Here is a 26,604-nt window from a genome sequence, read left to right as displayed (position 1 = left end):
ATTATCAGCCAGCGTGTTTTTTTTTATCTGCGTTTTTTCATGGCGGTTCTGTCGGATTAAACAGTTCCAAACGGTTTGATGTGTTTTCATAGAAAACTGAAGAGAACAAATTATTTAGGACTAAACTTTTTACTCTGTGGCTCCACTAATACTTTCATTCACATTGACCGCATCTAAGAAGTCCATGTAATCTGATCTGAACCAACTCTCAGTGGCAGAGAGTAAATCTGTTTAAAATTTCTGCTTTTAAAATGTCTCTTTGTTAAATTGTGAGCTGGCGCAGACGGCTTCTCGGGTTGACTCAGAACCTGAGAGGACCAACGTTAGCCAGCTTCTGTATTGCTCTCCCTCAGCATGAGTCAGGAGCATTTCAAAACATGTTCTTTGTGGGGTTTGATTTAAGAGCAAGCTGCTTCCAATTAGAGGTTCTGTTTAGTTCTGCTCAGATCCAGAAAGCCACCTTTTTCCAGCCGACGCTGCTTTTCTTCTCCCTCTCTCTGTTTTTTCTGTGAAGTCTCTATTTTCGTCCTCCTGTGTGTTCGCCTTTAACTCCTTGGTGACATCGGTCTGGTTTGGTCCGTCAGGCTGTCAGCCAGGCGCTTCCGGCAGCTGGTGGAGCGCCTCCTGCAGTTCATCTCCACGCGCCTGTTTTCTGCAGAAGCAGACGAGCTTCCTCCTTCAGCCAAGTGTTCCTGGTGGATTCCCTCGGCCACCAAAGTGCTCAGCCTGTTCAGTGAGTCTCACAAACGCCACGCCGCCGGTTTACCCTGCAGATCGCTTCCACACGTTTTACTGTCTTCCTGTCAGATGCAGCCAACAGCGTCTCCTCTCCTCCCATCATGCCCTTCACCGACTTCTACAACATCACTCTGGAGCACATAGACTTCATGGAGGACTACAGGACCTGGCAGAACTACGGCAACTCAAACAGGTCAGATTCAGACTATCAAACTGAAGATTTTACCTATTTTGATATCTGTTTTATAATTATTGTAAATTATTTGTGTATAAAGTACATAAAACAGTCTTAGTAATTAAGACTGAATGCAGTTATGTTCTGCTTTGCAGCACTTATGAATCAAACTTTTATTATTTAAAGTTTTTTAGCAATAAGTTTGTTTGAGGCTGATTTTGCTAGCTAAACACTTAGCATCGCTAACTCTGAAGCGCTAATCATAAACGCTAGTTCTGCTAATGGTAAAGGGCTACACCAATGGTACTTGGTGGAAGCTAATGCTAAAACTCTACAGCCAACCATATAAATATCCACAGTGTATCAATGACACAATACAGTATAGCGCCCCCAACAGGGTCAACTTAGTCATTACTTACCTACTTGTATGGTTTGGGCTTCAGGAAGCGTCTGTAGAACTACAGCAATGCATTCTGGGTACAGAATAACCATAATTTGCCTCACTGCATCACGGATGGAGAATGTGAGCAGTAGCTGTTTTAGGATGGTTGTTATGCAAAAATATTCAGGAAAAATATGAGAAAAGTTTTCAAAAACGCAAAGTCGTCAACAGAAAACCAGTTCCGCTATTATCGGGTTAGCAATAAGTGTGTCTACCACTGCCTTTCATTGTTACTTCAATAAATAAACTGAAATAACTTTTTTAAGATCAAATTGCTCGTTTCTAATCTGAACTTCTGAGACGTTGTCCTTTGGACAGAGGAGACCAAAGTAGAAATGTTTGGCTAGAATGGACAGAACCATGATTAGAAAAACCAGACAGAGCAGATCAGCACTAAGACCTCAGACCAGCTGTCAAGCACAGTGGTGGAGGTGTGATGATATGGGCTTCTTTAGCAGCAACATAACCTGGAAACCTTGCGTTATTGATTGGACTGTGGTCTCCTCAGAATACCAAAGAGTCACATGTGAGTCCATCTGTCTGACAATGAAGACCCAAACTGGGTCATCAACAAGACAACGATCACAAAATCTACCACAGAACGGCTGAAAAAGGAAAGAATCAGTGCACAGAAATGATCTAGTCAAAGTCCAGACGTCAACCTGAAGCTGTGATGGAACCTCCAGAGAGTTGAGCAGAAATGTTAATGAACTGAAGCTACGTCAGAGAGAAGAGTGGACCTGAACACCTCCATGGTGCTGCCAGAGAGGAGCCGCTACAAGCTGCCGGGTCACAGCTGGACTCAGTTCTCCAGATGTTTAGAACAAAATACTTTCTTTTTTCTGTGACTACATGTTCTGCAGTTTGTTAGTTAAAATCCTGAGACCCCTCAGAGAAGTCACACTACTCAGATCAGGATGGGATGAGGTCCAGTTTCCCTCCAGGAACCGCGGCCGGGGTCACCTCCATCTCAGGGTTCCTGAAAGTCCGATGGAGCGAAGATGAGGAAATGTTCCCACAGCTGCAGTTTGTTCAGAACTGTGGAAAGTCCCTCAGAAGCCATGAAGTTTATTTCACGCTGCGTCGCGTCTCGTTAGAGCCTGACGATGGAAACTGATCCAGAGCTGGCAGTTCGAACGGCTTCAGACGGAAAGAACTCCCTGCCTGGCGTGTCGGGGGATCCAGGTCATGAAGGATGGCTTAGCTTGGATCAGACATCAGAGGGCGGTCAGGAATGAAATGTTTCTGTGAGGAAAATGATCCACTCATTTTGTTTCTTCTTCTCTCTATCAGGTTTTCTTTTTGTCAGTTCCCCTTCATCCTGTCGACTGTGGTGAAGAAAGCCATCATTCAGAAGGACTCGGAGCAGCAGATGATCAGCCAGGCCAGGGTGAGGATTTAAAACCATGCTGTGAAGAATCAGCTGCTGAGGGTCTACACAGATAAAGACATGTCTGTCTGCTTCACAGCTAAGCCTGGTGAGCAAAGTGTCCCGCAGGCAGAGGGTGGACATGAACCTGCTGTTCCTCAACATTAAAGTTCGACGAGCACAACTCCTGAGCGACTCGCTGGATGAGGTCAGAACACAAACTCAGCGCTGACATTCTTGGTTGTTGTCCTGATTGTGGGAGAGTTCAGGTGTGTCAGGGTTGGTTTTTATTGAAGAATAACTCTTCAGTTACACTGCAGGTCTTACTCCATGTCTGTCTGAAGGACAGATCTGGATTCATGACTTATGGACATTTGGATTGGAGCTTCGTCTGCTGTGCTGCTTTAGTCTGTCATGGTGAAGAAATATCTGAACCAAGAACCTTTACTCTAGATTTTATCACTCTGTCTATGTTCATGACTGAAGGAAGTAGATTTTGTATACTAGAAGCTGAAGTGAGCTTCACCTGTAGAGAATCCTTATGATCCTTTTCTCTATGACGTAGTAAAGCCCAATCTCCAGTCTAGCTGGTTAATGTTTGGTTTGGTCCTGGCCAAGTCGGGCGTGTCTCCATTGGCAGTGTGTTCCTCACGATGTGTGTGTGAATATGGGCAGGAACATGGGGGGTGGAGGGGGGTGGGAACCATGGCAGGCTGTGAGCGTGCATGTGGTCGACCCACTGATGATGTCACTTTGCTCATGTAACCTTAGGCAGCCGGTTCTCCAAAGTCTCTTATGTTTGTTTTTTGCGGGTTGCCCATCCAGTCAACGCTGTATCCGCTCCTCCGGCGCTGTAGGTTTGGACCTCAGGGTTTGATTTGGCTGGTAAATGGTGCTTGAGTTGTTGTTGACGTAAATCACGTAAATGACCAATCAGCGAATGTTTTCTGGTGCCAATCAGATCGATTACACACAATACCAGGCAGGATGATCCATGCAGAAGGTGGTTTCAGAAAACAGGAGAGAACTGTGGCGGCCTATGGAGAAGAGGCCTGACTACGTCTCAACTAAACTTGATTGCCAGGTTCTTCCATTTGTATCGGTTAGCCTCTTTTTTTGGTACCTAGTACATTGAGGTTCTAATGGAGCCAAGTCAGGGTGAAAACATGACATCAGAAGACTGTCTGTCCCTGATTGGCTAAAAGCTGGATCACGAGAGCAACTCTGTTGATGGCTGCTTATGGAAACACCAAAACAATGTTGTGAGCAGCTTAAAACATTGTAAAGCGATTACCATCAAGGACCACGACAGCCAGAGTGGTTTAAACCTAAAAACTGGAAGTGGTTTGACCAAATGGTGCTATTTACAGGCACCAACTTGCAGGCAGTGAGCCATGCTATGCTATAATGGACCCACACACATTAAGGTACTCAGTTGTAATGGAAAGGTCAAAGTGAGCAGGTTCTAGTAGAAAAGGCCTATAAGGAGGATGAGGATCACCCTGAAGCAGGTTGACGTTAGCTGGAGTTTCAGGATGTGTGAGGGTGAGAAGACCAGCAGAAAAGCCTGTTTTCCTGATGCTCCAGTGAGGGGAAAAGGATAATTAGTGTTGTGGGAACAGTGGATGGGAGAGGTCTGTGAATATAAAGAGCCTGAAGATTAGCAGGAATGTCTGCAGCTCTCCCTTCAGCCTATCCTGATCGTAAATCTGAAGTCTTTCCTCCTCGGTGTGAGGTTCACACCAAACGTCTGTAATCCGTCATGTTCGGCACACATGGCTCTGTTCTTCCCAGACAGCTCTGTGATAAAATATCACACCGAAGCAGCATGGAAAACATTAGTTTTAAACTTTGTTTGTGTCTCTGTGCAGTTGATGAGGAAACGGTGCGACCTGAAGAAGAAGCTGCGGGTGACGTTTGTCGGGGAGGCGGGGCTTGACATGGGCGGTCTGACGAAGGAGTGGTTCCTGCTGCTGGTTCGTCAGATCTTCCACACCGACTATGGTGAGATTCCATACAGAAAGCACATTTCTGAAGGTCAGCTTTAAGCTACAGCTAACCTTTTATCAGTAGAGTCCAAAAACATTCCCTTCCATCAGTCCAGGAAATGGTGTTGATCGGTGGATCTTCCAGAACGATAAAACTTTGTGTCGTAAAGATATAGAGATCATAAAGAGTCTTTAAGGTCTAAACAAACTCCCCACATCTAAAGCTTTAAAAAGGCAGCTGGAGAAACAGAAGACAACAAACCTCAAGAAGACCAGAGTGGGTCATCAGTGAAGGTTGGGTCCACAAGATCCAACCTTCTCTGAAGAAAACGTTGGTTTCCAGGGAGCAGCTGGGAATCTGGAAGGTAAATCCTCGCTGATGCAAAGTCAACGGAAAGAGAAACTGCTCCTTACTGAAAGCAAGTGGAAAAAAATAACATTTTTATTGGCTAAAAATGGAAAGAACACTTTTATTAGCCGGCGGCCTCGGTGGATTTGAGCTGAGAGTTTTTGGGTCAGAGGAATAAGTGTCAGAACGCTGAAGAAAGCAGACAGTGTTGGTTCTGGAAACTTGGACATTGATCTCTAAACTCAAACTCCTTCAGATCCTACAGATCAGGTTTTCTCCTCTCCTTCTTTGTTCCTCTCGTCTTCCTGTTCTGTCATTCACACCCAGAGATGATTCTGGATCAGAACCCGACCTCAGAACTCGGTTTAGAATAATTAAGCTCTTAAAGGGCCAGCTACATGGAGTGGTATCAACACAGGTTACAAGACTTGAGAGTTGATTTGGACTTGGAATAAAGGACTTGTGAACATCTCGGCCAGATGAATAGATGTCAGAGACTTTGTTTCTCATTTCTTCTTTCCAATTTCTTCCTCCTGTGGGTGGCGCTATAGAGTTGAAGGACCAGGACTCTGGACCATGTAGATCAGGGGTCTCAAACTCCAGTCCTCGAGGGCCCAGTCCTGCAACTTTTAGATGAGCCTCTGCTGCACCACACCTGAACAGAATAATTAGGTCATTAGCAAGGCTGGGAGAACTGATCTACACCAGGAGGAGGTCATTAAGTCATTTCATTCCAGCGTTTTGTACCTGTGGCACATCTAAAAACTGCAGGACTGTGGCCCTCGAGGACTGGAGTTTGAGACCCCTGATGTAGATAATGCAGAGGCCCTAGTTGATGTCTCATTTAAAATCTTTCTTCCTGAAAGAATAGCTTCATCTGAACTTGAAGGTTTGCTGTAGAGCAACAGATTTTATAAATCTGAGAAGATGATTTAAGTTCTCTGGATTTCCAGCCAGATGTTTCTTTTCTTGCTTGTGAATCTTTTCAGTTAAACCAAACAAACGTTAGTCAGAGCATCTGTGCCTTTCATCCTTCCTGGTGTTATTCCTGTCTCTCTCTCTTTTTCTCTTTCTCTCTCACACTCCGCTGGTCAAGTTGTTCTTTCCATCATCGCTGCGTCTCTGCGGTCGTCTGTGTTTCTGCTGCCAGAGAGACGTCAGCCCAGAGCAAAGACAGTCAATGAGAGCTGTGTTCCCCTCATTAGTCGAGCAGAGGAAGCCCCGACTCTGCCTCACACACACACACACACACACACACACACACACACACACACACACACACCCACCCCTGCACAGACAGGTGAATGAAAACACACACAGGCTCCTCTATGCATGGAGCAGCTTCAGTTTCTGGGGTTCAGAGATGTGAAGCTCTGGTCCAGATGTTTCCCTCCTCTTGGCTCAGACCGGCGTCGTCCCGACCAGTCAGAGGCAGATTAGTTTGGACGTTAGTCAGCCAATCAGAAGCTAATGAATGAATCTGCTGCAACAGGAGGTTATTTTAATTGTGATGTTTTATTCCGTCTTATTCCGTCCAGCTCTAACGGGAATTCTTTCTGCTCCAGGGATGTTTTCCTTCATGAAGGACTCGCGCTGCCACTGGTTCAGCAGCTGGAAGAGCGACAACTACTCTGAGTTCCAGATGGTCGGGACTGTATCCTTCTATAACAGAGAAATCTGGGTTTTTATGTTTGTGTTGTTATTTTGTCTTCTTTATTGAATCCATCCATCCTGGAGGTGTCGCACTCTGCTAGCAACAAATAACATGGCAGCCCAGACTGACGTAATGACTGACGAATGTTCAGAACCGGGACGGAGTTCGGTTTGGAACATCTCCTTCACATCTGAATAATGGAGAACATGCATGTGTGCATGTTGCGTTGTGGTGGTGTTACCTTCGTGTGTGTAGGAAACCAGAGCGATCCAGCTCTTCAGGCGCGGTGAAAGGCCAGCTGGGAGCTGTCAAAAGGTTATATAACCTAATAGCTGCCTGTTCCTGCCCAGCTCTCTGTGAGCAGTTAAATCACTCGTGGCCGCACACATAAACCTGTTAACACCTTCATCGCTCTGGTATTAGACCCTCATTGCATGGAAGGCTGAAACCTGGAGGGTTTTGGTTTGGGTTTAGTGTGAAGCAGCAGGGGTGAGAGGGACCCGGACCAGACGGGTGTTTGGTTTGAGTCTGGCAGGAGGAAGAGGAGGGGCTGTTTGCTTCTGGGTGTTCCTGCATGTTCCGCATGTGTGCTTGTTCTAAAGGCTAATTTATCACACTTTGTTCCTGTTCAGTCATTAGAAAGGCTCTGGAGGGCCGAGCCAGGCGGAGCCGAGACAAGAGGCAGTGTCTCCTGAAACAAACTCTGGAGGAGACAGAAAGTGATGTGATGGTGTAGTGTGAGGTGGAACAGATGGATCAAATATGTCGAGGAGAAAAAACAGAAAGTTCAAATGAGCTGCAGATTGTTTCTGAGCCCGATGACAGCTAAAATAAAGAGCCGAAAAACTGAAAAGAAAATCTGTTTAGATGCTGAAATGTCTCCTAACTTCTGTCAGGTTTAATCCAATCTATTCTGAAGAAGAACTGCGAACTTTGCTTGGAAAGTTTAAACCCATCCAGGAGTTTTAGCCTCAAACAGAAATTTACGCTATGAAGGTCAAAACACCTGTGACAGATTCAAAAAAGTTGCATCAATGGTTGCCATGGAAATGAACACCTTTTCTGGAGTGCAGTTGGAGCCCACAGCATGACTCTTTTCATCATCCAGAAACAGAGAGAAGAATTTAAGCCTTGAATTAAAACTTTCGTGGAAACTGTCGGTCACCTCCGATGAATTCTTGAAGTCCAATCAGAACCTTGGACTGGACACAGTTCTACATTTCCATCTGTCTTCAGTCTGCTGCCTAAAGTTATCCTTCAGTTGCAGTTTTTTCAACAAACATCTAGAGCAAAAATAATTTTTTTTTCATTTATTGAAATATTAATGATTTCTGTTTTTTGTGGCCCGTTGATTTTTCCATCTATCCAGTTACCAGTAGGCCCAGGAGAAAGTGCATGACTGGAACGGATGGTACTGACTTTAACTGTAGTAACCCTAAATGTGTTTAAGTACCTGCAGTCTGTGACTTGATGAAGCTTTTTAACAGGCTTGTCTTGATTTTGGTCCAGTAAAAAAGAACCTGTCTGGTAAAAAGAAGGACGAAGGCATAAAACCAGAGAGGTGATGTGAAACACAGAGAGAGCGCTGACAGGAAGAGGAACAGAAAGAAAAGGAGGGCGAGAGAGAGACTGCAGTTTTATTCTTGTAAGTCAGAGTAGAGATTGTAGAAGACGATTTAATAGACGTTGTAGAAGACGATTGGCCAGAGGTTGTAGAAGACGACTGACCAGACGTTGTAGAAGATGATTGGCCAGAGGTTGTAGAAGATGATTGGCCAGAGGTTGTAGAAGATGATTGGCCAGAGGTTGTAGAAGACAATTGGCCAGACGTTGTAGAAGACAATTGGCCAGAGGTTGTAGAAGACGACTGGCCAGACGTTGTAGAAGACGACTGGCCAGACGTTGTAGAAGACTTTTCACTAAGCGTTGTGGAAGATGTATGACCAGAGGTTCTTTCAGGAAGATGTATGAGCAGCTAAGCCTTCAGTTAGCCCGTCTGACCCACATCATTCTGGCTATAATGACCATAATGGTTGTGGTAAATCTACAGTGTGTGTTTATTTTTCCTTTGCTACCTCTGTGTGTGTGAGTGTGTGTGTCACCTTCTTGCAATCAGCGCCACTCAGTTCAAACACACAGAACCTGAGCCTACTCACAGAACCTCAGCACACATGGTGACCACATGTGGCAGCTGGGAGCGGTTTGAGAGTGTATGTTTTGGGCCGCCGCCCTTCAGACTGAAGCAGGAGAGGAAAATCTGCAGGTGGACGAATCGTTGGTATACAGGGCTGGTTCTCACACTGTGGACCACAGAAAGAGCCTCAGCGACTCCCACAGAGAAGCATTGAGATACTCCAGTCCACTTCATGTCTGTCTGCGTGAAATGCAGGTAGAAGAAGAATACCATCCGCCCGTTCATCATGTCCTCCTGTTTATCCTTGCAGGGTTGAGCAGGTGCCTGTCTCCAGCTTCTCCATTTGGCTTTAGCTGTTTACTGAGTAATGACAGTGTTTAGTCCATAAAGGCCTTTCTAGCACCTTGTTATGATAGAAAATAGTTTCTGAACTCAACAGAAAGTTAAATATCATTTCTGGTTTTAGTCCAGCAGCTTCTCCATTTTCTAGGTGTATATTTTGAGTCGTCTACATGCAGCAGACCTATTTATCTCATGTTTGCACATGCAGTGTGTTTCAGTCTTTAACGCTGTGTTATCAGCTGATGGGCTTAGCAGTTTACAACAGCATTGCTCTCGACATCCACTTCCCTCTCTACTGCTACAGGTAACAACACTTCCCTCTTTTCTCAAGTTCACCTTGTTTACTGCACCGACTGCCAGATTGAATAATACTCCTCTGCTTTCCTGCAGGAAGCTGCTCACTCCGCCCACTGTACCATCTGATCCTAATGCTTTTGTTGGCACGGCAACAGCCACCTTGGATGACCTGCAGCAGGTCATGCCTGTAAGGATCAATAAACCGATAAACTTATTTGTGACCAAAGTATTCAGATTAAAATAAATAAATTTGAGTTTTGTTTCTTAATATCTAACATTTAGATAAGAAAAAGTAATTTTTTTTTAGTTGGCCACCAGAGGGAGACAGAGTCAGACTTTTGAATCCATCCAGTTCAGATTATCTTCACTTGGACTCAGTTCTGCTTAATGTGTTGCTGATTAAACAGAAGTGCAGATCAGCATTTATTCCTCTGTTTCTCCACATGTCTCTTTGCACATGCATATAAAATGGTGCAAAGCTTAAAAATACTCATATCTGCTGAAATAACTTTTTAAACTAATTCCTTATTGTTTTGTTTTTAATTTTGAAACTTGTGTCATTTTTCACAACTTTAGAATGATCAGAGTATCTAAGAAACGTAGATTATGTATAGTTTTAAGTGTCAAAGTGAAATGGAAAACATTTGAGTTAGAAAATGACCAAACAAACATGCATGTGAATAACACGACCTGGGTCACCACAACTATTTTGGGTTTTTTTGGCCGTCTATTATGATATGATCTGTGCTTTGATATGATATGGGTTAAAAGAGGAAAAAAGAAAAACTGACTAAACACACACACACCAACACATTCTGTTAGCTTGGTTACCGAAATTAGTTCATATTAGCTTTGTAAACTTGCTTAACTTTGTTAGATTTCCACATGTTAATATTTTATTTGTTACCATAATTAACTGTTAGCCCAGTTAGCTCTGGCACATCTGTCTTTTAGCACGTTTTGTTCTGCTTGTGTGGTTAGTACAGTTAGCTCTGTAAGGATGGTTAGTGGTTAAAACCTTTTTCTTTATTATAATAATTCATTTTGTCATCACTGTTGACTTGTTTTCCAGCTTTCTCTTGCAACTCATTAGCTCTGTCAGGATGGTTAACGGTGTTAGCACATGTTGCTTCGCTAGCATGACTTCAAATAGTTAAGCAAATCAGCCTTTTCATCATAGTTAGCTCTGTTAGGATGGCTAACACTGCGCATCCTGTTAGCACAGTTAGCTCTGTTACCAACATACAAACTGGAGCCCACTTTGCTAAGCTATCAGGCTGATATAACTTCCAAATCAAAGACGTTCCATGACAGGTACGAATTAAAATGTCTGTTCTCCTCTGAGGCCTGTCTTTCTCCTAAAGTAAATTGGCCTTTCAGTTTGACCTGTTACAGCGTTAGCCTGTCTAAATATAAGGCATACCTGCGTAGATAACTCGGTGTCCATTTTAGGAACCTCCTAAATCCTTTTTGTTCCCTCTGACTGCATTGTGAAATGCTTCTCTGATATTATAAATAGCTAACTTTGAGTCTTGTTCATAGCTAGCTTATAGCCAGAGTGAGCTGATTGTTTAGCTGCGGTCCCATTAGCAGCTCTCCAAGTTGCCGTCAGTCAGGCAGGAAAGCGTCTGGTTTTGGTCATCAGCCAGTTATTTAGTGGCCAGTCGCCTGACCTCAATCTGGCTGACCGCGTTTAAAAAGTAGAGTCATGCATCAATTCGAAGATATTTGACCAAAACCATTATCTGTTTAAAAGGGAGATAGCATTCTGAATTAACCTTTCATGTTGAATTTTTGACACTTTGTGTTGACATTTATTGGACCCAGGCCTGAACATTTAAATATTTCTAGTCCTTAATGAGCTGCCTATAAGCAGCTGCTTCCCATGTTCTGCAGCAGAGATTGGGAGTCCTGACAGACCGGACCGGACCGAACCGAACCGAACCGAACACAATCCGACTGATGTAAGAATTCAGTGAGAGAAAGATGGTGAAGTGTCTCCAAACAGTCGCTCACAGATACCTGATCCACAGGCTGCAACGCATCCAAAACCTTCCTGACTGGGAAGGTCAAAACTCTGCCAGTCACCACGCCCACACACACACCCACACACACACCCACACACACACACACCCACCCCCACACACCCACACACACACCCACACACTGTGGAGGCTGTAATAGACCAAGTAGTTATATAACTGGAGGATATCAGTTTTCACCTTTCAGTACCAAAGGTTTCCGGTCCTCTACAGAAGACTAACCCAGACGTCCTTCAGCAAAATGAGATTTAGCTATTTTTTCTCAAAAAGTCTTACATTTGTAAAATAAAGAGTAACAACAGATTGTTACAATATGAAACGTTTGCTGTCTTGCTTTAGGGCGCTCTGACTCTTACTGTGACATAAACTCAGCCTGAAGCTGAGGCAGCCCCGCAGTACCTCAGGCTCTTTGTCACTTAAAGAATGTTGTTGTTTGCATACCTGAAAAGTAAAGGTGGGAATGTGTGGTTTCCCCACTAATGCATGAAAAAGTGTGAAACTTGACTCGCGAAATGAGGAGTTTCCATCCGTGTGTCTGCAGGATCTGGCTCACGGGTTGGCGGAGCTGCTGAGCTACGAGGGAAACGTGGAGGAGGATTTCTACCTCACCTTCCAGGTGAACAGCCATTAAAGCTTCTAATATCGAGCTGGAAAAAACACCCAAAATGACAAAGACTTGACTTAAATTGAATCACTTCTGTTTTTAGTAAAACTGGAAAGGATTACTAAATATGACTCAACTTCTCAGTAATGCAAAAATTAAACTGACTTTTAAAAGCTGTGATACTAGAAACTCGCTCATGTCACAAGTATGAATAAGAAAGTATCAATGGAAAGTTGTGTTACAGTTAAAGCCCAAGACTATTCATACAGCTGGCAGATTTAGATTCAAAGTAATCTTTTAATTTGACCAGCATGTTTCGCCTGACTGGATGTGATAAAGTCGTTTTACCAGACTGAGTCCAGACTTTAATCTGGTAGGGGATCTCTGGAGGACGGTCACATTTAGACAGAGCTCTGGTTTGGTTTGAATGCATATGTGAACGACAATCGGACCAGAGACTGCTCCAAAAAGCAGGAAGTGGACTATCACACAGGGCATTCTGGGTAAATGCAACCAAAACAAATGTGTTAGCCTAGCGCTAGCAGCAGAAATGTCTCCTGGTCTTTAGCCAAAGATAAAGAGAAATCCTCCAACCACTAAAATCTGACGCCTCCATCTTGTTTCCATCTGGTGAAACAGGAAGTTGCTCTCAGGGTCTTCAGAGGTTTTTGTGTCATTTTCTTCAGTGGTTCTTGGTGCAGCGCCCCCACAGGCCAGGAGGGGAACAGGTTGGTTTGACTCAGAGAACCACAGCTTTAGGTGGAGCAGATGTTGAAGTTCTGGCCCCAATTGGACCGGGTCTAACGGACTATCAGGAGGAAAAACAGCCTTACTGATGTGAAGCATTTTATAAACTTCACAGTGGCATTAGCAACTCATCCAGAAAAATCAACCCCCCTGATCAATATTTCCTCTACACGATGATTTCATTTAGTTTGACAAAGGTTTAGATTTTGGTTCTACCGGGTCTAAACTGGGACAGTATGATCCTTTTACCTCCTGATCTGCAGTGACCCCCCCCCCCAGCGTCCAACCACATCCATCCCTACCTGTGCAGGTAAAATCACTGAAATACACCTGACCTCAGCCAGGTTTTGTTTGGTTTCCCGCCGCACGGTTTCAAGTCTGCGTCTGAATCCCACTGGGTCGCAGCCGCACTGCAGAGCTCCTCTAAATCACGACAGCAGCAAGCATTAAGAACAAGACCTGCTACTGAGCAGCGTCACATATAATGGAGTCACTGATGCTGCAGTGGGGATAAATATGGAGCACATGTGGGAAGACAGAATATGTGAAGCCCTGAGCTGAGGTGTTATTTTAGCCCCCAGTGTGATGGACGGCTGCTAACAGTCGCACCACTGTGGCACCGACCTGCAGAACTCAGAGTCTGACGTGGGTCTGCCTTTTCCATTTATGTCAGTGTTTAAACTCATTTCACTTCTTCTCAAAACTTAATAACCTAAGCTAACTTTTTAAATCCAGATCCCACAGCAAAAACACAATCCTGATCCACAGAACGCAAATAAAGCTTATTCATTTTCCAATTTAGTGACATAAATGTGGAACTGTGGAAAAGTTGTATCGTTTCAAATTTGAAACATTTTGTAATCCAAGTTCTGCCAGAGCTGGACTCGGATCAGAATAAAACTTCAGCCAAAGTTTATTTCTGTTATTTATCTGAACACCAAACCAAATACAGAGACAGAAAATGAAGAATAAAAACTTAGGAAATGGTCCGATGTGCCTCAGAGCTTTTCAGATCCTTAAGTAAACATAATGAAAATTGCTGTATGTTTCTGTAACCCGGATGAACCTTGATGACCTCCTGGATTCTTGCCGACATGTGAGGTCAACATGGTGTTAAATCCTCTTCAGTCAGAAACTCACCTGCAAAAAGAGCTCAGGAAACCAGACAGGAGAGTGTGAGCCAGCGCTTCTGTTGCTCTGATGGAAATCTTTACCTTACTTCACTATATAATATTCTGGTTATATAACATTAAGATCTTAGATTTAGATTTTTTAGTCTGTTAGAAGAACATCAAAATGAAAAAACCTCAGCAATGCCCATCAATCTGGGAAGGGTTACAAGGTCATCTCTAAACGGTCTGAACGCTGCTATCATAAATTAAGTTAAACAAAGTTGATCAAGCTGATTAAATCGATATGGATTCAGTTATTTGGTCAAACTGAACAGTTTTTATTGCTTGCAGGTGTTCCAAGAGGAGATGGGCGTTGTCAAATCCTACAACCTGAAACCCGGAGGAGACAAAATTTCCGTCACCAAGCAGAACAGGAAGGGTGAGTCCGAGCAAAACCAGAACAGTTCAGCTGTAAATAACACAAACCACCAGTTTACCTCTGGATCCAACAGAGTATTTAACCTTTAATAAACTAATTCCACTGAAGATGCATTTATTTAAACTGAATGTAAATATGGTTTCTAATTAGATTAGTCTATGAATTCAGCTTCCAGAATCCTCTACTTTGTTTGAGGAGTTTATGATGTATTTGTTCACCGTTTCCAAGTAATGGGTCAGAAATGTATATGTGTTCGAACTTCTAAATATGGGTTTTAATAGCCATTGGTTGGTAAGGTTAAAGTAGCTTACAGAATTAGCTTACCACATGAGCTAAAATAAACTACTATGTCCTGCAGTCTGAACCAACTGGTTATATTAGCACTAAAATTACAATGCTAATGCTAAGATCTTAATCTAAACTTTGAGCCTCAAAACTTAATGAAACTTAAAGAAAACAAACTAACTTCCAACATTTCTGACATTGTAAGCTACCCATTGGTTTAATCTGAACTATATTTGTGAGGTCATTGGGAAAATGTTAACCAATACTGGTGATGTTAGCATGCTATTGTCCGCAGCTAATGATTGGGAATTTCAGGCTCATTAAAAATGCTTAACACAATGATTTCAGTGATTTATTTATTGGTCCCTGTGAGCTCAATACCAGATTTATCATTACAACATTAATGCTAATGTTAGCAAGCTAGTGCTGATGTTGTCAGCTAACGTTTGGGATTTTCAGATAATGCTCAAGTTCAAACATTCTACCTACTGAAGGTGGGTTTGTCCTGAGCTGCAGCTCAAGGATTTCAGAGATCACTTCACTGGGAAAATGTCTACTGAAACTGCTAAAAGGAGGATGCTAACATCAAACTGCTAACACGTGAATGTTGTCATGCTAACAACTAGACCTAGAGTTACATATTCTAGATTGGTATGAAAAATGCTACCAGTTACTCACCAGACTTTTCAGATTATTCTTACCATTCTAATGCTATTGCTACCATTTGGTAAATGAGCACATATTTAAATTTCTGCCTTAATACAGAATGCTAACTTTGCTAATGCTAGCAAAGTTAGCATTAGCATTTCATGAGGACTGGTGACTATTTCCAGTGTTTGGGACTTTCAGGAATGTTGAAATGTTAGACACTTTATGTTTTCAAGCGAAAAATCCATTTTGTGCCGTCCCCGTCCTAAGTTTTATTTCTGGCATTCTGTAAATATTCATTCCTGAGAATAAGAGACGGAAATGCAGAATGCATGTGTGTGGAGGCGGAGTCAATCATCCAAAACAACAAGCGCATGAGGGGTGAAGAAGAGAGCGCACAACACGCCATTGCAGCTTATCACCATGGCGACAACAAGGATGGCAAACCGCCTACAGAGGATTAAGATGAAAACACACTCAGGAGTCACTTCAGTTCCTCTGTCAGGAAGGAAGGGAAGCCCTGGATCACTGGACCGCAGCCATGCTTCAGTCTGTTTCCAGAAACTTCAGATCCTAAAAACTGGTGCTCCAAATTTAAACTTAGGATCTTAAAATGTGAAATTTAAAGTGCATAAGTTATTGATTTATCCAACGAGGAGCAGGAAGTGGTAATTGTCTAGAGACCTATCAAACCTACACCCTACAAAGTGATTTAAAACTACAACGTGGCAAGGCCAGTCTGTCTGTAATTCACTGAATTGGGAATGAGCTCTAGTGACACAAACTGTAAATCAAAGCACAAAGGTTCTGGCAGATTCTTAGACTTTGCAGTTTCTGGTCTGGTTCTGACCGGTACTGTTACTCCAGTGCCAACTTAAGCTCTCCCATTCCTCCAGTCACCTGAGTGATCAGGACACTTTATGTTAGAAGGAAAGCCTCACCTTTCTGCATATAACACAATAATGTAGCTGTTAGCATATCTTTCTGATGACATGCAGTCTGTCTCTAGGGTTTGATGATTTTACTCAACAGAGACCAGAACCTTCTCAAAGGTCCACCAGGTCTGCAGCTTCAAACCTGGCGATTTGTTAAATATTGCTGAGATATTTCTTTTTTTTACACACAGTAATAAAGAAAGGTTCTCTGGTTTAAACTGGGTTAGAAATATGAGTTACATCTTCATGTTTTACGTCCAGCTCTCCGTTTCTTCTCACTGGCAGAAACACGGACCTGGCTGCTGTCAAAGCCTCTATTGTTCAGAACCATGAACTCATTTTCCATCCAGCGGCTCTTGTTAGTGCTCAGATGTAACTTTCTGCCAGCGTCGCCCAGAGAAGCGGCTGCTGCAGGGTTGAAGGTGGAACCTGGTAATGGAATAATGAAAATCCCTCCGCTCTCTTTCCACAGAGTACGTCCAGCTCTACATCGACTTCCTGCTGAATAAATCCATTTACAAACAGTTTGCTGCCTTCTACCACGGCTTCCACAGCGTGTGCGCCTCCGACGCTCTCATGGTGAGTTCAGAGGGCGTGTGTGTGTGTGTGTGTGTGTGTACACACATCATGACTATTAAATATTAAATTATTATCATAATTAATTCCAACAGTCTTTATATGCTAATTGAGGCCTGAATATCCTTTTTTTTGTAATTAATCTGCTGAATCGTCATTTCTTGAATTACAAAAAATTTCTCGCCAAGTTTTCTGGCATTTAACAAATAGAAATAATTTTGGTAATTCTAATAAGTGTAAACAAGAAAAGTTTGATTTAACTTCACTCAGTGTTGTGTCTTTTTATTCAGTGTATGTAAACAGCAGCAGTAACGTTGGTATCGAAGCAGGTTGGTCATGTGACAGTGATGCAGCAGAGGATTGTGGGAATCGCAGTAGCAATTAGAAGCTTTCTGGTGGTTTTCCAAATTATTTTATCTGATGTAAAGATGTTTTCTAATTATCGTCTCAAACCTTAAATATAGCAACCTTAACGGTAAAGAACAGGAAGTGAGTCAAACGTCTAATTTAATGGCCTCAGTCTCATCCTGGTGACATTAGTCTGTTTCTCGTCGTTTCACTGTTAAACTGAAGAACTGTCTTCTTCCTGTCAGAGCTGATCACTTCCTGTGCAGCAACACAGGAAATAAATTATTTTATTGGTCAACTGAACTGCTGATGATTAGAGTTTGTTGTCAGACTCTGTTTGTAGTTCAGGGTTAAAGGTCACCAGCATCACCATATTTCTGCTTGTCTGCAGTGGACACAGTGAGAGGCAGAATGTGGGTCAGAAAAACTCAGAGACAGAAAGTTTCAGCAGGGCAGCTGGAGATCTTTCCATTCTTTTCTTAGTGTGTGGATATACGTTATAGATTATAGATTGTGTTAATGATTACTTCTTGATAATCTTTTGCTTTTACTGAAAGTATGACTAACCTTTGTGTTTATTCTAACTAATTAGGAGAAAATACTGATTGGTTTAGGGCAGCGTTTCTCAATTCCGGTCCTCAGGCCCCCCTGCCCTGCATGTTTTAGGTGTTTCCCTTCTGCTACACACCTGGATTGAATCTATGGGTGATCAACAGGTTTCTGCAGCACTTGATGGTCATGCAATCATTTGAATCAGCTGTTCTGGAATAGAGGCACATCTAAAACATGCACAGCAGGGGGGCCTGAGGACTGGAATTGAGAAGCGCTGGTTTAGGGGCATAGAAATAATTTAGCACAGTAGCTAAAGCTGAATGGAGTTGGTGATGTTTGGCTGTAATATTTATTATTTTTATTCAGTTCTATGTAGGAATTATTCTAACGTAAAGCTCTCAGGTATCAGCCAACTGAAAACCAGGATCTGACTCCAGTTTTCCAAATGAAAATTGAATCCAAGAGCAGCTAAGTTATTATATGTGCACTTCCTCTGGCGGCCATAGGGGGGCGCTGAGGAACCAGACCTACTTCCCATGACCTTGGCTGCAGCGGACAAGGACAAACTTCTTCCACACTAAGATTAAATGTTCAGAAAGAGACACTTCAAGGCAGAAATCTGAAACTAAAGAACCATAAAATCTCATATCTGATGTAAAATAATAAAAATGAGTTTTATCCAAAGTTCTGCCGTACTCTGACCCAGATTCTGCCGGTTCCAGCTCAGTTTTTCTCCTCCGTGCTGTCGGTCACGTCCTGCGGCTCCAGGATGTGATGAGGCAGGTCGGTGGGCGTGTCGGAGTTTTCAGCCTTTACTCATTAACTCATCATCATCAGCATCTTCCTCTTCCTGATTCTCTGTAATCTGGTGCTTCTGATCCACATCTGACTCATTTTCTCTCATCATTCTGCCTTTATGACAGGAAGTTTCAGTTTGACGACTCGGTTGTTTTCACTCCCTTCCTGTTGAGCGACTCTGATGATGCCGTACTTCCTGTTCCTCGTTGCTAAGCGGTTGCTAAGCGGTTGCTACACCTGAACTGAGTTTGATCTTTCTGGGAATTTTAGGGCAGCGGCGAATGTTGCAGCTTGTTGTCACTGTGGAGTTGCAAGTTCAAATCCTGTCGATGAAGCAATTCTTAATCAAAAATTAATCAATTAATCAAAAAAGGCCGTTCAACATTCTCAGAGCAGCAATTAAACCAAAGGTGTAAACAATATATAAACATATTTGTATTTAAGATAATAAAAAGATATTTAAGATATAAAATCTGTTTTACCCAGAATTCCTCTAGTGGCAGTTTTATCTCCACCTGGTTCCGATTCTGTAAAACTTTTCCTACTAAGCAGCTTTTACATCCAGTTATCAGCCAGTTAATCCAAAACAATCAGCAGAAATATTTTTTAGCTGCAGATGAATCCTGGAAACGTTCACTATAGAAATGTTGTTGACTTTTAGGCAGTAAATATTATTCCATAACTTAAAAAGGAATTAAATTGTTTAGTATCTTTTAGTGTATTTATAATATTAAATAAGAAGGTTAAAATGTGAGATATTTTAAATCAGATTTGATCATTTAATGATCAGAATAATAAAGTAATCCTTCGTTTCAGCCCTAAAACCTGCAGCTTCGTCTCTACAGGAAGAGTGTAAATGTCTGAACATGGTCGGTGTTTTTGTCTCCACTAGAGGAACTCTCCCAGATGAAACATTTTCATGTTTTCATGTCTTCATGTTTTCATATGTGCTGTTTGTTGCTCCAGCTGCTGCGGCCGGAGGAGGTGGAGATGCTGGTGTGCGGCAGCCCGGAGCTGGACATGAGCGCTCTGCAGAAAGCAGCGCAGTACGAAGGCTACAGCAAGATGGACGCCACTGTGAGGTAAACCTGGACCGGACCAGAACCCACCGGACTCTGGCCTTTCCCTTTGAAATGATTTGTTGGTTTCAGTTGTTCGGCTCCCTGTAAGACGTGGGGCCGTCCAGAATCTGACCCGCTTCGTTTCAGACAGGAAAACGAGCTGAAACGGGTCAGAACGCCGAGCAGCCTGTCTGACTCTGAGCTTAGTCAGCACTTTGAGGACCAGAACCTGGTTCCCAGTGCTCCCAGTAAGCAGGGTGTGCTGGTTCTCCTCCAGGTTCTTCTGGGACGTGGTTCTGGCGTTCCCTCCGGAGCTGCAGAAGAAACTGCTGCACTTCGCCACCGGCAGCGACCGCGTTCCCGTCGGAGGAATGGCCGACCTCAACTTCAAGATCTGTAAGATCGACGTTCCGGCAGACTGGTGGGTTCATGGGACATCCAACCGTCCATCTGTCCATCAATGTGTCCACATGTCCATCAATGTGTCCATCAATGTGTCCACATGTCCATCAATGTGTCCCTTCATCAATCCATGGGATAAAACTTCAAAAACCAGAGAACCTTCATGCTCCTCCATAACGAATGTAAACCTTTCAACACAAGATATTAAAAACTAAACCCTTCAGACACAAAACAACCTCAAACGTCTTCAGCTCATCTTTTAATTTATTAAAATTGTGACCTGTTAGCTTCTCTTCATGTCTTAGCCTCATAGCTTTTAGCTTCGTAGCTTAGCTGGTTGTTTACTATGAGGTGTCATGTGGCAGCTGGGCTGCATGTTTTCCCATGGACAAACTTTCCACAGCATTGAAGCTCAGTGAATGGTCGGGGGCCCAGCAGCTTTAATCTCAGCTGTGTCTTAGACTCTGAAACACCCTGTGTGTGTGTGTGTGGGTGTGTGGGGGTGGGTGTGTGTGTGTGTGTGGGTGGGAGAAACCACGCTGCTCTGGCAAATAGCTCTCCTTTCACACACACATGAGCAGCTGGGCTTCTATATGGTCAAACAACAGGCCCAGGTCATGTTCCTATAGCTGCACATATACAGATAACGCTGCTGGAGGAATCCTCTTACACACACACACACACACACACACACCCGTATGGGTTGGGCCCTCAAGGGGCTCCCAGATAACGTGACCCCAGAATGGAGGCCATTGTGTCAGATCTAAAGAAAACTATGTTCACCGAGTTCAAGTCGTGAACTCGCTCACCCTCATGCTGCTGCTGCTGCCGTTGCTGTTGCTGTTGCTGCTGCCGTTGCTGTTGCTGTGCTGTTGCTGCTGCCGTTGCTGTTGCTGCTGCTGTTGCTGTTGCTGCTGCCGTTGCTGTTGCTGCTGCTGTTGCTGTTGCTGCTGCTGTTGCTGTTGCTGCTGCTGTTGTTGTTGCTGCTGCTGTTGCTGCTGCCGTTGCTGTTGCTGCTGCTGTTGCTGTTGCTGCTGCTGCTGCTGTTGCTGTTGCTGCTGCCGTTGCTGTTGCTGCTGCTGTTGCTGTTGCTGCTGCCGTTGCTGTTGCTGCTGCCGTTGCTGTTGCTGCTGCTGTTGCTGTTGCTGCTGCTGTTGCTGCTGCTGTTGCTTTGCTGCTGCCGTTGCTGCTGCTGTTGTTGTTGCTGCTGCTGCCATTGTTGTTGCTGTTTCTGTTGTTGTTGCTGTTGCTGTTGCTGCTGCTGCTGTTGTTGTTGCTGTTGCTGCTGCCGTTGTTGTTGCTGTTGCTGTTGCTGCTGCCCTTGTTGTTGCTGCTGCTGCTGTTGCTGCTGCCGTTGCTGTTGCCGTTGTTGTTGCTGTTGCTAATGCAAAAATCATTTTCAATGCAAAAACATTTTTACTGCTAAATCACTGAATAAACAGACAGATGAGCTCAGCAACAAACATATTTATTATTTTTAATCCTATTTGTTCCTGAAGCAGAAATTCTTCTTTCTTCTTCTTCGTCTTGCTTTTTATCAGTATGTTTAATTTGCTGGTCATAAAAATTTCCCCGTTTTAGTTTGTGATTGTTTTAGTTTGTGATTCTGGTTCTGGTGTAACAGTAATGTGGGAATAATATGGAATTTAAAAAAATACAATAAAAAATTTCAGTGTGATAAAATTTATCTGGATAATTAATGGAAATGAAAGCGTTAAAGTCCCGGTCCTGGTTATAAGCCTTCCCAGGTTGCTGAGCAGCAGCAGTTGCTTCTTCCACCTGAACGCTCCGTTTCTCTGGCAAATGTGAAAACCATACATGCACTCTCATGAACTCAACACATTTACCAGCTTAGCTCTCACCGGCTCCCACAGCACTTAAACCAGCGTGTGTGTTTGTGTGTGTGGGTGTGTGTGTGGGTCATGTTTACAGACTGCCGGTCTTTGTGTCAGAGCTATAGAAAATCAGAGTGAGCCCAGTAGCCAGAATATGCTGCCATGAATCCGCTGAGCTTAATTAAAATGCCTCCTTCATGTCTTGCTGGATTTTCCTGTTTTTCCTCTTAAGCTCCTAATCTGCATCTTAAGGTTCCTCCGGATCCTCTGGATTATCTGGCCCGTGAAAACCTCTGAGTGAAAGTAGCTCGGGTTAAGGTTCTGCTTGTTCTGGGCCGGATTCAGAGGGAACTGACCCAGAGGCGTTCCCAGGTCAGGAGGGAGCAGGGACCCCAACATGGAGGACGGGGTGTGTGCTGGGGGACAACGCTTACACCATGTATCATGCTGTCATGATAAATGGTTGGATTTAGTGTTTTAGCATTAGCTTCCACTATATACCATGTTGATATAGTGTGTTAGCATTAGCAGAATTAATGCTAATGCTAAGAGCCGTACCCTCCTCTTCCTCAGACATGGTTTAATCTGAATTTGGAATCTGGTTTCTATCAACTTTATAGATAAAGCAAAAGTTCCTGGTGGTTCTGAAGGCAGAAGAGTTAAAGTTTATTCTGCTGAAAGAGGAGCAGCTCTCTAACTCGTTGATGTTTGCTAACGTTGAACTTCCTCTCTGTCTCCTCAGGCTGCCCATCTCTCACACCTGCTTCAACCAGATCTGTTTGCCTTCGTATCGAACGCGGAAGGAGCTCAAACACAAACTCACCATCGCCATCTCCAACGCCGAAGGCTTCGGCCTGGAGTGAAGGGCCTGCAGACAGGAACACCAACAGAGACTGTCACACTGCGTGGATCTCTGTGGATCTCTGTGGATCAGGAACTGAGCAGGTCCCATTGTCTCCTGATAGGCAGATCAGACCGGAGCTTTAACCCAACAGCTGAACAATGGCTCAACAAATCGCTTCATTTCCACATCAGCTCTGTTGGTTCTGCTTTAACAACCCGATAAACACAAACCAATTGATCTGCAACACTGTGCAAAAGCTTTACGCAGTTTAAATGTTTATTTCCTCACTGCAGAGCTGAACAGACTTCAGTCTGGGAAACTCTGCCTGCCAAGTGAACAAGAGAACAAACCTGATGCCGTTTACTATCCGTTCCTGTTTTAGACCGATGGTAAAACCTTTTGCAGCTTTAAAGTTTTGTTTTATTGATAAAACTTTTGCACAGTATTGTTGATGTTATCTGGGATATAAGTCTGACTAGTCTCTGATCAGTGAAAATAACGTTAAAAATTCCCGTTTTAATGTTGTAACACACTGAGTTCTTGTTGAAGTCAGAAAAGTCCAGTCATCAGTGGGTGAAAACGGTGGAGCCTCCAACGTCAGGCAGGATTGATTTTGCAGGAAGCAAACAGAAACGCCTGAAGACTAAACTGAACAACATCCTCCTGTAATGGCTGCCAGTCTGGATTTGAACATGAAATCAACTATTTTGATTCTAAATCTATTGATTTACAAACCGTGATCAGTTTTTCAGAACAGAAACAAAGACAGTTGAGAACCTTTTTGGCATAAAGTATAAATGCCTCCAGTTCCAGATGATGAACTTAAACTAAATCATCTGAATAAACTCCTAAACTTTCATTTTATGATCTGCACACCTGATCCCATATATTTAAATATGGCCGCCATCCAGGAAGGCTAATTATTATTTATGTTAGAGTCACCGTGTTTTCCAGTTGGAGTTTTCATGCAACATGTTTTGCTTTTTGCAAAAAGCTCCCATTTCTGCTGCAACATTAACAGCAGAGGCTCCATTTTATTGTTTCTCAGGTATTGATTTGAATCAAGAATATTTTTTTCTGCTCCTGTTTATTCGCACACTGTTGGTTATAAACGGATTAATCAGGAGAATCGAGCTGTTGAGGTTTAACTGAAGGTAAAGCTCATGTACGTAAGCTAGCTTGTTGGACATAACGGTGTTAACGTCTGACACTTTATGATTTCCAGAAATGTTTTTTATTTGCTTTGTTTGCAGCACACTGTTACGACTGAACGCTTTACTCTGAAGAATGCTTTTGTATATTATGAGACGTAGCTTGTGGCTTGTTTCCTGTGACATTGCGGCCAGTTTGATTGAACAGAGGCTGCAGCAGAAGTGTTGCTTTGCAGTGTTTTTTGTCGGTGTGACGTTCAGGAGCCTGCAGACCGGCTGGTAGAGGAATCGTCTTCCAGACGGGCTGCTGTGTTTGTGTGTTTGGTGCTTTTAAATTATTACTACAGGACGTCCAGTCCGGGTCCAACTGCACCGCCTCCAGATCGATGTCACTTTATCCATACCTTTCCCAGTAACACCTTCCACTTATTGATCTCTCTGCTTGATGCTCAGACCAGTTCTACCGACAACCCAACCTACTGACCCATTTCTATAAAGCTTCACCTTGTTGGGTTCGGTTTACTTCGGAGATCAAAACCTTGGATCTAGAAATGATTCGTCTTCCAGTTTCAGGTTGGAAAATCAGGGATGTTAATTATTTTATTAGATTGAATTAAAAAGAAAACCAGTTAAAACTATGTTTATCTCTGTGAAGCGGCCATGTTGGATGTAGACGTTGGTTTCTGATGGGAAACATTAAAGTTGGGAGTTGAAATGCAACATTGGATGCATAACTTGAAAAAATCCTGAGCTTTGATGACACATCTAAATATTGGACAGCCTTCAAATCAGTCACAATAACGATATTAACCAATAATCCAAAATTATTCTAATAAAACTCAATAAATTCTCTGATTGATTGAAATGATCAACACAAGATTCCCAGTTTACCGTCTTCTAGTCCAGTAACTGAACGACTGGATCTAAAATCCCAAACTACAACTACACGTTTACTTTCTGTGTTAAAGTTTAGATGTGAAACATCAGAACAAATAACACACACCACTGATCTCATTTTATAGAGTTATGATTAGTTAATGACTAGCGGTTAGTTAAATCCGCTAGTCACTGGTTATCACTGGTGGCTGAAAGCGTCGAGTCCGGCAGGATGAACTCCAGTGACCGGTGGTGGTGGATCTGTTCCTGCCACTGGCCCGGCTCTAATCTGGGTCTCTGGTTCAGCGGCTCCCTGACAGGCTGTGGTCTGGAAAAGATCCTCGCTCAACATTCAGTTTTCACTTCAGAGCCCCAGAAGCAGCTTCAGATGCTTCTCCACACGTCTGCAGCCCAGAACGTTCAGCTGATTCTACCACTAAACCCGTCTTTTTTAGTGTTGGTTCTAAATCTACGGTACTGTCTGGTCCAAAGTCCCAAATAGCAAACTGACGTATCCAGGCAACGGTGGAGAAACTTCTCTGGCTGCACCGTCCAAATTTACATGGCTGTAATCTGGGTCACTCATTCACTCAGCCAACAATGGATCCTTTATGTTATGTAATGATGGGGCTGGAGCTGCTCTGCTTAGAGACGGACCGGGCCAGAACCCCAGAACCGGGCCGCTGGTTAAAGGCTGGTTTCAGAAATGTGTTTGACTTTGACTCGGTTCTGTTGCACGTCAAATGGACCAAACTGTGTCAGGCTATACAGTGGAGGAGTGAAGACCCGGTAGAAGATCCGTTTGAAAATAGTTCAAACTGGTTCTCGGGTTTGTTGAGATGTAATTATTTTCTCTGGTCAGGCGTTTAAATTAAACGAGGACGGATCGGAGGAGGAGCAGCTGACCCGTGCATGACCCGGTTTGTAAACCCGCTGTGGCTTTTGTTGCTGTGTAAAGTACAATGATGTGACTCCACAGATATTTGCAATAAACCCAAACGAAGGCTCACGCCTCCTGATAAAAGCGGCTGCTGAACGTGTCTTCATTTGTTTGAGTCGGTGGTGAAACGTCAGATACAGGAAAGAGACCGAGTCAGACGTTTTATTCTGAAAGTCTCATTGAGGCTGATAAGAAAATCGATTACAAGGTTGAATGGTGAAATTAATTTACATCCTTCAGATGCATTTTTTAATCTTTAGTAAAGTAGTGGACACTAATTAAGGGGACGGTGGCACAAGATTTTTAATAAATGTTGCTTTTATTTCTTGATCTCTTTCTTGTTGTGTATTGCTGGTTCTGAACAGTGACCCGGTTGGTAACTCTGTTCCTTTGCAGCAAACATATTGTCCACTTTACATCTCAGCAGTTTTACATCCCTTCACCCCCCGGGGCCCCATGCGGGCCCCATCAGGGCCCTGATGTTGAAGTGATGGAACCTTTTCCTCCGACTCTCAGGTCAGCAAAATCAGTGGCTTCCATTAAACATGTCTTTTTAAATCTGCTTTTGCTTAAATTCATTTTGTGTTTATTTTGGTTACTGAAGTATTTTATATCTTTATCTTGAAATGTACTACAAAGTTTTATTTACCACCTATAACCCCAGTTCTGTAGCCTCTTAGACAGACTCTGCGTTCATATTTCATGTCATCAGAAACTCGGTGGGATGGAGGGGCCGGCCTCATCGTATCAAGATGGTGGACGCTCTGGGTCACAGGGAACGAGGGGAGTCCTGGTCCGCATCGCCAGGTTCAGGACAGAGAACAGCCATGAAACAGACAAATCCAGTCCAGGGAAAGTTTGGTTTCCCAAAGGCAGACAGAATCAGCCGGAGAGGCGGGTCGAAGGCAGGAGTCGATTCTC

At 43.4% G+C, this 26,604-nt stretch overlaps 1 protein-coding gene across 1 annotated transcript in view; it reads left to right on the top strand.

The window, feature by feature from the left end:
- hectd2 (HECT domain containing 2) overlaps positions 1-25,770 on the top strand; it is a 39,943-nt gene extending 14,173 nt beyond the window's left edge. Inside the window, exons 9-22 of the mRNA XM_032552598.1 lie at positions 585-733; positions 808-931; positions 2,649-2,745; positions 2,825-2,932; positions 4,596-4,728; positions 6,627-6,715; positions 9,431-9,495; positions 9,582-9,675; positions 12,072-12,146; positions 14,345-14,432; positions 16,773-16,879; positions 19,541-19,656; positions 19,913-20,056; positions 22,615-25,770. Coding sequence (XP_032408489.1) covers positions 585-733; positions 808-931; positions 2,649-2,745; positions 2,825-2,932; positions 4,596-4,728; positions 6,627-6,715; positions 9,431-9,495; positions 9,582-9,675; positions 12,072-12,146; positions 14,345-14,432; positions 16,773-16,879; positions 19,541-19,656; positions 19,913-20,056; positions 22,615-22,735 — 1,510 coding nt within the window. The 3' untranslated portion in view covers positions 22,736-25,770. The remainder of the gene's footprint in view (positions 1-584; positions 734-807; positions 932-2,648; positions 2,746-2,824; positions 2,933-4,595; positions 4,729-6,626; positions 6,716-9,430; positions 9,496-9,581; positions 9,676-12,071; positions 12,147-14,344; positions 14,433-16,772; positions 16,880-19,540; positions 19,657-19,912; positions 20,057-22,614) is intronic.
- The last annotated feature ends 834 nt before the right edge of the window (positions 25,771-26,604 follow it).

The sequence above is a fragment of the Xiphophorus hellerii genome, chromosome 22 (genome assembly GCF_003331165.1).
Source record: "Xiphophorus hellerii strain 12219 chromosome 22, Xiphophorus_hellerii-4.1, whole genome shotgun sequence".
In the NCBI taxonomy this organism is placed as follows: Eukaryota; Metazoa; Chordata; class Actinopteri; order Cyprinodontiformes; family Poeciliidae; genus Xiphophorus; species Xiphophorus hellerii.
This window is presented reverse-complemented; position numbering and strand designations above follow the sequence as displayed.